Genomic DNA, 13,728 nt, shown 5'->3' on the forward strand with positions numbered 1-13,728 from the left:
TGTCTGTCGCTCTTTGAGTGACAGGCACGGCTCCGTTGCCAGGGGAGTGACTTTGACTGACAGGTATCATGAATCAATCAGACTGGATGAAAAATGAGCCCAAGCACGCTGATTGGCCAGGGGCGCAGAGAGCTGCGCCCGGAGGAGAATCTTGAAGTGACCAATTAGAGACCAGCATGAAGTCACATGGAAGCCAAAAGTTTAAGAGGCCACATACACACTCATTTGGCCGGCGCCCCTCGCTATTGAAATGCATGAAACAACCCAGAATAAACCCAATATTGAATGGAAAGGCATAAAAATTTAAAAGTAAAACCCATTGTATGAGTGAACACTGAACAGACGTGGTAATTACTTTTTATTATGTAATTTATGTTTACTGTGTCTATACTTTTTTCCTGAAATTTTGATGGGGGCGGCGCCCTAGCGCCCCCTATTGACCGGCCGCCACTGCTTTGATGTATTACTAATCTGTCAAGTTTTTATTTTTTCATATTTTGCCTACAATGCTGTGACACTTTAAAACCTATTTTGTTAAACTGTACCATATTAGTAGATATTATTGCATACCATACTTTGACTTCTTTATGATATACTACACTGTGACATCTTTAATTCATACCATAATATGCCTTCTTTTATGACAAGCCAATGTACATGTGCCTTAAACTTGCATTCTTTCTAATGGCTCCTCTGGTTGCAAAAATAAGTCTTATTGTAAAGAAGTCTATGAGAAAAGGACTCTACTTCTCTCTTGATTTATAACCGCAGAAAACATTGTAAACATGAGTTTATGGTCTCGATCTCTAGTTTAAAGTCTTCTTCAATACAGAATATTGTTCTTTTAAATAATGGTCCCCTTTAGAGTCAAATAGACCATAACGCAGAGTATGCTTTAGGGCGGTGCTACACACTGATTGACAGAGCGCTGCCTTTTGTGCTTTTGGCAATCTGGATGAAGTAATTTTTGATTTGCACAACAGTTAATCATGCAACATAGCAAGTCATCATACCATTGATGTTTGTCATAACAGATTGCTTCTATGAAATAACACTAAACTCGACAGAATTTGTTAGAATTTCCTCCAACCTTGTTAGTGTGTGATAAAATAATACAATTTAAATTCACCTGTTATTGCCTACCCTCAGTTGGCTCCACCACCTGTAAAGGCAGCTATCCCAGCTCTGATATGCCAAATTGGAAGACCATGTGAAAAGTGTTACATATTTGCCCCATCTTGACTACATCACACTACCTCCCCCATCTGTCCACAAGAACTCCTTGGCTATATTGTTGTATGTTGATTGTATACATTATGGTTTAAATGGAGAGCTGTGGACCTCCAACACCAGCACGTAGGGGTGATTATGTCATGTCATGAACCTGTAAAGACCATATCACCTCTCACCCTCACAAACCTTTGGCTCCTGTTCTTTATGGTGCAATTTAAGGCTTCAAACTGTGAACACTGTTCGAGCATGCGCTGTCGCTTGACTGTCAAGACCCACAGGCCTCTGGAGAAATATGTTTCCAATTAGTTTTGTATGAAACATCAATTGTTTTCCTGAGCGCCCAGGGAGGTGCTGGGGGATTCACGAGCTGGCTGTGAGCTACCGCCAGACCTCTGAGAACCCCCCCCGTCTGTCTCAAGGCTCCTTAACATACTGCTAATAGCCCCAAGGGTGGCTGGATGAGTGACGGGAGGGGGGTTAGGTTTCACACACCCTCTGGTCCTGTCTGGATCACTGCTGCTGAGCCGGCAGACTGGGGAGAGCGTATGTACCCCAAAACCTCACAGCTTGGTTTATCAAGCTAGCGCTGCGTCCCATCGACTTTGTTAAAAACGAGCCGTCTAGACACCAACAGAGGTGCGTTGTAAACACAACACAAGCTCATAAATCAACTGGGATATATTAATTAAAGCTTCACTCTTAAATAACAAAACAGGGCAGTCTGATGCTTGCCTGGAATTTTTTTGTTCTGTGCTCTGATAATAAAGTATTTTTAGATGTCCTGCTATTCTTAGTCGATACAGAGCTCCTGAACCATAGAAAGTCCTTCATCTGAAGAACTCTCAGCCAGTAAGACAAACCATTAGCATGAATAAGCGATATATACTGCCTCTGGCTTTGATCACATCAGAGGAAAGAAAATCCATTTGATGACAAGTTGTGAAGGGTGTTGTGAATGCTTCTCACCGTGTTTAGGGAGAAATGTGAAAGCCATTAGTTATACAAACCAGGACTTTGAATTGAGACCACGTACTCCGTCTTAAATACCCCTCTTTTCCTTTTGATCCTATAACTGCCTCTTCCCCTTTCCCAGGAAAGACACACCTTGTGACATCCAACTTTGTTTGTTATTTCCCCTGCTGACGTGTTTGCTAGGCTGTTTTCTCGAGAAGCCACGAATTTGCAGAGACATGTGTGCTTTTATCAGTTCCTTATCTCTCACGGAGGTACAGCTAGTCGTCATGCTGCTGGAAATCCATTCTGAGGCCTCTTCTGAGGAAACGTTGATGCTCAGTGGTGTTGCACGTACGAAGAGACGCTTCATGGCCAAATGACTGAGGTCATGTCCCTCCGATCTGATTCATCTGAAAATGAACTGACTGAGCGTGGCAGACTAAAATGAAAGCTTTTCTAAAGGGACTCTGGTGCTTGGAAACATTACCACCTTTGTAATCAGGTACAATCAACATGAAATAAAAGGTTCCTCGTGGTAGCTTTAATGTACAATTCATTATTTTTTAAATAGGCCACCTCACAAACTACTGCTTTGAATTCACAAAAATATAGATATAGATATTTATATATGACCAATATTTTAATAGATTTTGTGTCCTGTGTGCATTTGATTTAACACAAACAGCTTTTGGAACTTGCAATACACCGTCCAGCAACGAAACGCAGGGTCAAAAAAAGTTTCCCGGCTAAACTTGGCCTTTCCATAGCAGCCTCATCTTGCATCACATAGCAACAGCCATACAAGTGCAGGTGCACATTACTGGTAGATTGTTTTTGTAAAATGTCAAATTTCCATTTTTTTTTTTTACCTCACAATGACAAAACATAAAATGAAAGCTGTTGTGATATGTCAAGGGTTGTAAAATCCCACCTCGTGATATAATGTGAATGGTTTTATTGATTAATTCTCCTACCAGATACCTCATTTGAATCATAAATGTTTTCTAACCTAAAAAAATATCGCTTCATTTAATTATCATTTTTTTTAAACATTTTCTCTTGTAAGAAGAGTGCTTTTGCCAAACAATCTCAATTATTTTGTGAGAGCAGAGTGAAAAGTCAGATGATAGTCTTCCCGACGATGGCTGCATTCCAACCAAACACTGGGGCACATGAGCAGCTTCGTGTGTTGGAGGTGGGCGAACGCGTGACATCTGTGAAGAAATGCATGTTTTCCCCAAACAGTTAGGTCAAGAAAAGAGGTTTGAGCATTGCCTGGTCATGTTGTCATGGAGACTGCCGGAGCATGTAGATAATATCTAGGACTTACTTCTGGCAAACGAAAGGGAAATTTTTACTCCTGCTTCTCCTCCCTGGCTCAATTTGTGAGCTTTCATCTGCTGCATTCAGGGTGTGACAGCTGTCTTCCCCTTTCAGTGCAGTAATGACTGCCGCTGTGTGCCCAAGTGGATAAGAGGACGGCCACTCATCAGCTAAACCCGTCCACAAAAAATAACCACAAATGAGATGCTTTTTGGTCGAAAGACATTTATTTAGACGGTTTTGGCCCACATGAGCCACAAACAGAAATAAAGGGTTTCATAGCAAATTTACGTCACCCTCTAGATTCTGACAACTTTTCCCAAGAAGTAGTTTCATGCCAGCAATTAAAATGAAACCCCTCTATAATGAAACTCCTCAAAAATACAATAGTCATCGTCCTAGAACTGAAAGTGAGTACAAAAGGAATTCATAGAGCAGTATTATAATGCTGTAGAAAGAAAATTGCATTAATGGCGTGAAGGAGAGAAATACCTTGTTAACCAGTGAATCTCAAGAGGCACATATTGGAGTTGATCAGAGCTAACGTTCAGGTGCACACAATATGCTGCTGAGATTAAGGAGGAGGTTTGATTTAGTTCATCTTTAAGTAAGAAAGTTGTAATTTCTCCTGGAATCAGAGAGACTAATTAAGTAATCAGGAGGCTTCATCTGGACCGATTTACCTTTTAAAAACATAATTCCAAAAAAGTGAACAAAATCTGGTGTTTAATCGGGTTATGTTTCGACCGATTACATGAATCAGAAATGATAAGAAAATCAGCCTACGCTGACATGAAAACGGCTGATTAGTTGTGTGCATGCATGTAGATACTATGCATACGTGCACTGTAAACAGCGTGTGGTTAGCGTGTGAACACCCGCTGTGGAATGTTTAGTTTATTTCCCGCTTTACAGGCGCTAAAGTTTCCACTCTGTGTGCATGACTGACAGGGCAAACAAACAAACAAAGGACATGAAACAGAGGGATCACAGGAGGTTGACGCCATATACAGAAGATTTCATGGTTAGATTTTGCATGATTCAGAGAAGTGCTGTTATCATTTACATAATATCAGGAGGCTAAGGCTGAGAGATGCAAAGATAAACATAAAGTAACTGTATCTGTGGATTGGTTGACATAAAGCAATAATTGCCCATTCACTAAGCCCCGTTCCTCTTAGTTTCTTTCACCTATTTTGCTGAATGACATTCAATGACAACTGCTGCTGGGCTGTAGATAGCTAGCTAGCTAAGCTAATTAAGCTCATGGTAAATTCATGAGTTGGTTGAAAGCGCTGTCTTTATCTGATCAAATGATGGCTGTAGTACATACATGATATAATGCTTAAAGACTGAGGCTAATGCTGTGTTCCCACGACGAGAGACAAAGCTACAGGCTCCAAGTCATTTTCAATGGAAGCCGGCAACACGAAGCTACAAACTGATGTCCGACACTTTGTGCGACATGATGGTTGCAACGCGCTACACATCAAAGTCGAACTTTCCTTAACTTATTCCGGCGCTCAACGACTCTCTCCTACCAAATTCCTGTTCCACTGCGTCTACGAAGTAGAGGATAAACTTCTCCTAGTTAGTCAGTTCCAATTAACGACATACGCCAAAGAGCACTTGAGTAACACTGAAGCTAGCCTTCAACTGGCATAAAAGACACGCAACACTAAATAAGTAAATACGCTAGTTAGTTTGTATGATAAAAGGAGATCAGACTACTATTTCATTCTAACATAACCCTGAAACATTGCCGGGGTTTCTGGACTCTAAACTTGATCAACTCCAGTAAATATCAACTACACAGTGGATGTGCTAGTCGTGAACGGGGCATTTTAACGTTACCGTTAACTTCTCAGAGTAATGTGCTACTACTGTAAGTCATAAAACCCTGACTCTGAGCCCTGGAGGTAATGCTCTGTTATTACTGTAGGTAGTAAGCTAGTTAGCCGAGCATGCTAACGATTGCAGCTAGCATTATAGCAGAGAAAAACAATGTGAAATCCATTCCTTACGCTCTTATGGGATTTGTTTAGGAATGGTAATTGAAGAAACCTTTATCCAAACTTTTTCTATACCATGTAAGCAACCGTGCACACCACTGGAGGAATCCAAAGATTGGCTGTACAGACCTGACATGCCCAGTTACAGTTGCTAAGAAATGATTGGACAATCACTGTTCAGGGGGAGGGGTTTAGTGAAGGGTCAATTCTGAACAACTTGGTAACATGCAGTGTTGGCTGGCGGGCCAGGAACTTTCGAACTTTAACTTAATGACTTTTAACATTATCAATTTATTGCATTTTTTGTAATTTCGTCCATGTCCCTATGTTAGCATCATTCAGCGCACTGAATCTTGATAGAAAATATTTAAATTCAGAATAAAGCGCTATAGAATTGGTCTGTGAGAATGGACTTGATTTACTTGCTGGTCTACCAAAAAAGTTGGGAACCCCTAATCCAACATCCAGTCAGGAGGAAGGTTTGAAAAAACAAATGAGGAAAAAAAAAAAGTTTCCTTCTGTACGTATAAAACATAAATTCAGTCGCAGAAATGCTTCGTGCATGTTGGATTATGTGCAGCCGGGAGCAATGTTCCAGCCTTAGCCTTGCAGGGAACAGTGTGGAGGAACTAAAAATACTGAAAAAGGGAAAATAGAACTGTTGTGTACGGAAAGAGCAGATTTGGATACTGGGAAAAACAGACACATAAAAAAGGGGATAAACGAACAAATGTATGCTTTTCCCTCCTAACCCTGGTGCTGGTAGACCTGCTAACATGGGCTCAAAGCGTTTGTTCACTTGATCTTGGATAAACCTCCACCGTAGTCGTCTATGTGTCCCTCCACTGACTTGATGTTGCAAAGCCGTAACACACAAGGCAGGTAATGGAGTTTGTGACACGGTGGGTGGTAAATCCCCAAAATATAGACCGACAAAAGAGATTTTTTGAAGCAGAAGACCTCCAACCAATGCTTGGCTGGCAGAGTTAACCACCTTGCCAGCAGCGGCAATGCTGTGGGGGAGGTTTTTCTGCTCCTCTTAGCAAGACTGGCAATAAAATATGCAAGTGCTCTGGTGCAAACTATGCAGATCAAAATCTGTGCTGAGAACAGTCTAAATTTTTGGAATATAATGTCTTTTGTATGTCGAAAAAAAAAAACCAAGGGCAGAAAATAGTTCTCAAAACCATCATGTGGTTGAAGTGAGGTGAAGCAGAGGAATGTGCTGGCCAGTGGCAGAGAGCACCCACGTTCCCACAAGGCTTAAGGGATTGAATAGTCGGGTGGCAGAGGCTGGGCTTTTCTTTCTGCCACCATCGATGCCTTGTTGTCAAAGGTGGCCCGCCTCAGTCGCCCACATCGCTGTCCTGGTCTCCTATGACCCACAGGAAGTGGAAGCTGAGCGCCAGCAGGGCGGTGCCCAACAGGTCGCCCAGAGCCGTCAGGTAAGGGATGGAAAAACTGTCCGGATCTTTGCCACTCCGCCACATGGAGTGCACCATCCAGTCTGATATACACAACAACAGCAACACCTGGAAGAGAAGGACAGGGGGATTTGACTGTGACCTACTAATGTGAGGATATTGCGGGAGGCCTATGTTGTCACTTCTCTCAGAAAGAGCAGGCAGAAAAGATCAGTCAACATAGAGCGGGAATTAATCCTAGAAATGATCGATTATTTTAAACGGAATAAATACGACGTTTATGGGAAACACTCTTCTTTGCTTTCTTGATGACAGTTTGATGAGGAAATTGACACCACTCTTATGTCTGCATGGTAATATTTAGCTGGAGCCAGCAGCTTAGCTTAGCAGAGACCTGAAACCGTTACATCCTGGTGTTTCCACTAGCTGCCTGGCAAATGGTCACAAACAAGAAATAGATCAGCACATAAGAGTTATATTTATGCTTGGGTTTTATAGGAACAAACATTTAATCATTTCATTAGTGAGCTTCAGAGGTACTGGTTGGTTAATTTGTTTCCAGCTTTCATGCAAAGCTAAGATGACTAATAAGCGTATTTACCAACATGTCAAACTTTTCCTTTAGGAATCCAATTATACCTTGCACTAAGAATACTGCATTATAAATAAGAAATACAAATCTTTTGATATGATTAACTTCTTTGCGGTACAACCTAAAAACAAAAAGAAATATTGTGTGTGTTTGTGTGTGTGGTGGTGGTGGTGGGGGGGATTGCTTTAAGAAAAACAAGGATATACAAAATGAAAGTCCCTTTAGCTTTTTTTCTGCAGATATTTATATATATATATATATAGCTGTATTGTTGGTGTCTTGTAAACCCATGAGGGTTGGGCACATTCTGTGCATGACACGAAAATAAAAAAAATCTATCTATCTATATATATATATATAAATATCTGCAGAATGGAGATTTACATGTGGCAATACACATAATTGGCCACAATGTACTGTAATGTATTTACACAAGAGCATCTATAATCAGATCAACTAGTAGTAACTGCCTTCGTACAGTCTCGCCACCCTTGACAGGCACCTTTATATTTTGTTGCCTTTGCAAAAGCTCCGATAATTGGGCGTTGATTGCTCACTGTGGTAAGAGTTTTGGTCCGGCTGCTCTTTGTTGATGGAGTTTCCATCTTTTGTTCCAACTTGTTAATCGTTGCACAGCGACCTGTCGATAAGGATCGAGGCTTTGCAATGTGTATCGCTTCCCAGCTTCACCCTCTCGTCCAAATATGGTCACTTCTGGCTCCAAAAAGACAAGATGGCGACAGCCAAAACCAATGGGTGATGTCACGATGGTTACCTCCACTTCTTTTTGTACTAGTCATGTAGTCTTTGGGCTGAACTATGAGGCTGAACATGGTAAACATTATACCTGCTAAACATCCAAATGCTACCATTGTAACTGCGAGCATGTTAGCCTGCTGTCGTTAGCATTTAGCTCACAGCAACATCGTGCATGCAGCATCACAGAGCAACTAGCTTGGCTATAAACTCTTCTTAATGACAATAATGGTGATAATAATAAAAAGAATGGTTATTGTTGTTGTCAGGTTACCCATTTTCCTAATGTGTTTTAGAGATGAATCTAGCAACTCTATATTCCCTTTTCTCATTCCTTTTGACTCGTTTAGCAGGGCTTTTCATGACAAACGCAAAGACTAACGTGGCAAAAGAAAAGAAGATAAGGAGAGGCAGTGTGAGTGCAATCCCTAACCAAAGAATAGAAAGAATAGCAAGATGGAGACAAGAAAAAGCTTGTGTTATCAAGGCTGGGTGGAATAAGTGCTTTGAAATGCTGCGCAGAACGCCATAAACACTTAAACTGTAGTGGGGACAGAGAGGAGAAGGAGTAATGGACGGAGCAGCGACCGAGAGACAAGTTAAGAGAGTTATTCATAATTCAAGTTTCCACGCATGAAGGCAACGCTGGCGAGAGTAAAAGAGAAGTCTATTAAAAGATAAGGACGAGTCTATAATTTAAGAGGAAATGAGCTGTCCGGAGCTGTGTGCAAACATTCTAAAAACAAAAAAAGGATGGCAGTCATCGGAAGATATTAACATGCTGGGTAATAAAAGCAGCAACGATAGTATCAGGAGGTAGCGGGGATAATTGATTATGTCAATATATCATTTCATTAGAAAAACACACAGAGCTCATAATATATGAGCTCTGATAACCTGCTGACAGCCCCACTAGTCTTTGAACGAGGGGGAGATTTTGTGATGGAACGTGTTATCCTGTTGAACGACATGGCCTCCTGCTTTCCAGTCCAATAATGTGCAGTCATGATACGATGAAAGCGTCTCACAGGGGAACAATAAGCTTTTAAACCCGACTGTCCACAGTGCTGACACTCTTATGCTGATGATGACGTCCTCTTAGCTGTAGCAATTGTTGCACTGTAGCTTAATCTCTATAAACTATTGAATTTATAAACTTGTCCTGTTGCTTAACGATTCTGCATAACAACAAGACATAGTTTTTATAATAATTTGTAGGCCGAGTTGTATCGACCAATCGCGTCAAAGAGGCGGAACGCATCGGCCTAAATGCAATCTTAATAAAGTTAATAAGGTATCTGAAGAAAAGAAAAGAAAAATCACGCTTAAACCCCTCTAGTTCATTTCAGTTCTCTAGGGATAAAATGTTCATGAACACAAAGTAATCTCACAAGTCACAAGTATTTTCTTGATGGCAGCTTGATTGATAAGAATGTAGGATAGACATATATAAGCATTATGCTTCTGCATCTGCCTTTTCAGTCATATTGTATACTAGATTGTATTCAGGCTTCACTCATGGTTTTGTGTTTGATGGCTGAATAAAAACACTACTACAATACCATCTGGGAACCCACCGGTTACTCATCTGACAATGATTTAGCTTATTATTGGTGTAAAATGAACTTGTAAACTGGCGACTTATGAAACAATCTGGTCGCACATGTTGTCTCTCAACCGCAGTCTTTCATCTCAAATTGCTAATCGACTGTAAACAAAACAGGAAGTCTTGGCCTGGATATCCTCTGGCTACACCAGAACCCCCAAAATACAGCCCCTTACCCCACTGAAGGCTTCATTTTTGTTTATACTCCGAGCACGCACAAAGGCATTTATGCTCAGCGCGCTGTACTGTTCATTATTTTAAGAAACGTCAGAGGGCTTACAAGCTTAATTTACTGTGAATAAACAAGAAGACGAGTGTAACCGGCAAAATGCCATAAACCAACCTCGACAACGCAGAGGAGGAATTGTAATGAACTCTAAACTCATAACTTATATAAATTGACTACTTTATTGTCTGTGTACAAGCCCTGTAAAGAAACAAGTCAAGTAATACATGCATTATAAAGAAATTAAGGTTGAAGAGCATGTAAACGATTTGATTTGGCTGTGAAAATATTAAATCCAATGTAGATTTGTTCCTCCGGTTTCTAGAAGATTTGAAAACGATCGCTCTTCTTTTAAAAAATCCTCTTAGTAGAAGTTTTAGAGTTTATTTTTTTATTTCTAAAGTGAATATTTGTGACAGTCACTGCTGAAAAGCTCTGATCGCGGGTGCATAGTTCAAAAAAGTTAAGAGCACGACCAAGCGCTGCGACCACTTCGACCACTTCATGCACGACACGCAAGCCTCAATTATGTATTTCTCCATGTTTATCCGTCGTCAGAACAATAGCTGATTGTTTGTAGCATCACTTGCTGTCAACTACAATTGGTCATTGACAGTGCAGAGCTTCCCATTGACAATATTCATTTAGTTCTTTCCTCAGAATAACAAAGAAAGGAAGGCAAAGACAGAGAGAAACTTGTGAGAAGTTCCAGGCAGTTAGCTTTTCAAGGATTAAGATGCATCTAATTCCCACATTTTGCAAAAACCAATGAAAAATGAAAGAGACAACTATAACACAGTGGTAATCCATCAGGCAGTCTCTTTCTCTGTCTCTGTATTCAGTCCCTTAATCACGCTTGAGCGTCTGCAAGATAAAGCTGTTTGATCTTCTGAGATGGCCACGCTCGCCATTGTGTCAATTTTTCCAATTACACACCACTTACTCAGGTGGCAGAAATACACAGCGGAAAAAGGGAGTTTGACCGTTGCTCAGTTTGTTGTGGATGCTGGGAACAGAATGGGTTGAATTCAATTCCTCTGGCTCTCTAACAAACAGAGTTGGACAGAAGCCTGGGCTAAATTAGGGCTGACAAAGTTTCATGCTTTGCTGTGTGCCATCATGCAGTGTTTGGGGAATGTTCTTTGTTGTAGCAACTTCAAAAACTCTTTTATGCGTTTATACAAACCTGTTGGTCAGGCCGTGGGCAAAGTTATGGTTTGATTACTATCCTAAACCTCTCTTGCTCTTTTCTGCAAATTTGCTCTTACCAGTGTTAGAAGTCAGATTCACAAACTTCTTAATCGAACAAACTTGTGATTCATTTGTGACTCACGTGAACTTGATGAGAAATGCCTGTTTGTGAGATTTGGGCATTGGTATAATTGACGCTCTCAAATGGCTATATAAGTCTAATTGTTCCGTTCTATTTATGGGCGAGTGGCTGGATTTTATTTTAAGACATTTGGAGGCTGACACTCTGGGAATGGGTTCAAGTTTACACATTGCTTGGGTCTCTGATTCTAATTCCGGTAGACTGATTGGACATTACTTGGCAGCCGTTCAGTTCACATATTTGACCAAAAAAAGCTTTAAGAAAACACTGAATAGTGTGGGTGTGTTGCTGCAGGTCCTTGCAAAGACTTGGGACTTGTACTTGCCCCCAAGAAAATGACTTGACTTGCTCTTAAAGATTAGTGACCGTGTCATCGCCAGGACCGATCCAAGCATATTTCTATGAATCAGTATTTGGTGAAATAAACCTGATCAGCTGCTTTATATCAGCCATTCCCATATGAGTTTTTTTTGCTGCATATGCGAGAGAAAACGAAGAGTGCCCAATCGGGAAAAATGACAGGTGTGCAATGGTGTGATAGACCATGAGCTCTGACACCAGGGTGCTTGCTTTTGCAGACGCTAAACATGCACAAACAAGACAAAAATAAACTGTGTCCAAGTACTTTATTATAGTACCTTTGTACTGCGTCTAAGTGCTGCAGTGATATTTGCACGTATTTAAAATGGGGTAACATTGGCCCCTTTCTATGCAAATGAGGCTAATTGCAAAAACAGTTGAATTCACAAAGATCAGCACTAATAGACACGCAGTGACAGTGACATCTGAAGCATCTTTAGCGAGTTGGTGATAACTTAATCTAATTTAAAAGGGATGTCTGCTTAAACTCTTTTATTTTGGGAGGCAGTGACAGTTATGACATGAAAAGTAATTGAGTAAGTTAGTCTGCTGACTCTCACTCCTCAAAACCGCTCCATCTCCTCCAGCGCATTTTTACTTTGGATATCAGCTGCAAAACTTTAAGCTTTATACTCTAAGTGTTTGCACTGTAATATCATGAGTGCAATATCTTTTGTTAAAATGACCTTGAGAAGGGGGCAGATAGCTGTTGCAAATGGTGCCATCAGCAGCTGCCATCCATTCTTTGAGGATTCGTCCCTCAGTGAACAAAATCATTCAGCTAGAATCTTCTATTCTTTAGTCGGTGCTTTACAACTCGTACCTGGATGACCAAAATTGTACTTGCTGTTGACGGGTGGAGTAACAGACGCCTGCGGTTATTGAACACTCTCGAACTGGCTGATGAATTTCAAATGATTTATTATACTGTGATCCTTTGTACATTCCTTTGACAAACATGTCTGCGCTGAATAACTGCTTCTAAAAACTGCACAGCTCTTCCATTATAATATCAGGTATATTCTACATATTTATACAGTCGTTTTTTTTTATATTTTTTAATCATATTTTTCTTCTATTCTATATTTATAATTTCTGACATTTTTTTTTAACAATATCTTTCATATTGTTATTTTATTATATTTTGTCCATTTTTAATACTTAAATTTAAATAAAATGTCACTTTCTATGTTTAATGTTATGCACCACTACAGCAAAGCAATTCCATGGAAGTAAAAGGCTAAATTGTTTTTTTTAATCAATTACCAATACAGTACTACTTCAATTGGGACTGATTACAGTTACTTCATGAGCACTGGACAGCGGCGTCATTTAGGTAAATATAATATTGTATCGGACTCGGTATCTGCAGATATTGCAATATTAAAAGGATGTATTGGAATTGGGACCAAAAAACTGTCAATCCTGTAAATCCTGTAAGCTTTGCGTCAAGACCGCAAAATGGAATCACGTTTAAAAACACACATAAGGGGTTGCACTGGAGTGTTTTACTTCAGGTTCTGCTGAGATAATGAAATGAGATTCAGAAAGGCTGCTTCAATGCATCCAGGAGTTTGGATAACTCTGCACAACGAGGCACTGCACAACGGTTAATTTTATGCGAGACAGGATTTTGAAACTCTTTGAATTCATCTCAGCCACGTTCATTACTGTCTAAATGATTGATGGCAAACGGCAGAGCATTCAGGGAATGTCTGTGTGAATGTTTAAGCAAGGCCTCAGTTTATGTGAATGGAATTATACGTAATCTTATATGTACTGTGTGCATTGACTCAAATAAATCCCTATTTTAAACTGCTCTCTCTGACACAAAGTCCCCTCTTGTTTGCTCACATTGACTTCTCTGAGCCCCCTCTGCTACTGTGCATCACTGAAGTATGCAGAAGTA

General features: G+C 40.4%; 1 protein-coding gene across 1 annotated transcript in view; it reads right to left on the reverse strand.

Annotated features, from left to right (window-relative positions):
- Positions 1-3,724: 3,724 nt before the first annotated feature.
- Positions 3,725-13,728, reverse strand: part of slc41a2b (solute carrier family 41 member 2b) — a 41,590-nt gene continuing 31,586 nt past the window's right edge. Inside the window, exon 11 of the mRNA XM_054624359.1 lies at positions 3,725-7,054. Coding sequence (XP_054480334.1) covers positions 6,869-7,054 — 186 coding nt within the window. The 3' untranslated portion in view covers positions 3,725-6,868. The remainder of the gene's footprint in view (positions 7,055-13,728) is intronic.

The sequence above is a fragment of the Anoplopoma fimbria genome, chromosome 23 (genome assembly GCF_027596085.1).
Source record: "Anoplopoma fimbria isolate UVic2021 breed Golden Eagle Sablefish chromosome 23, Afim_UVic_2022, whole genome shotgun sequence".
Classification (NCBI taxonomy): Eukaryota; Metazoa; Chordata; class Actinopteri; order Perciformes; family Anoplopomatidae; genus Anoplopoma; species Anoplopoma fimbria.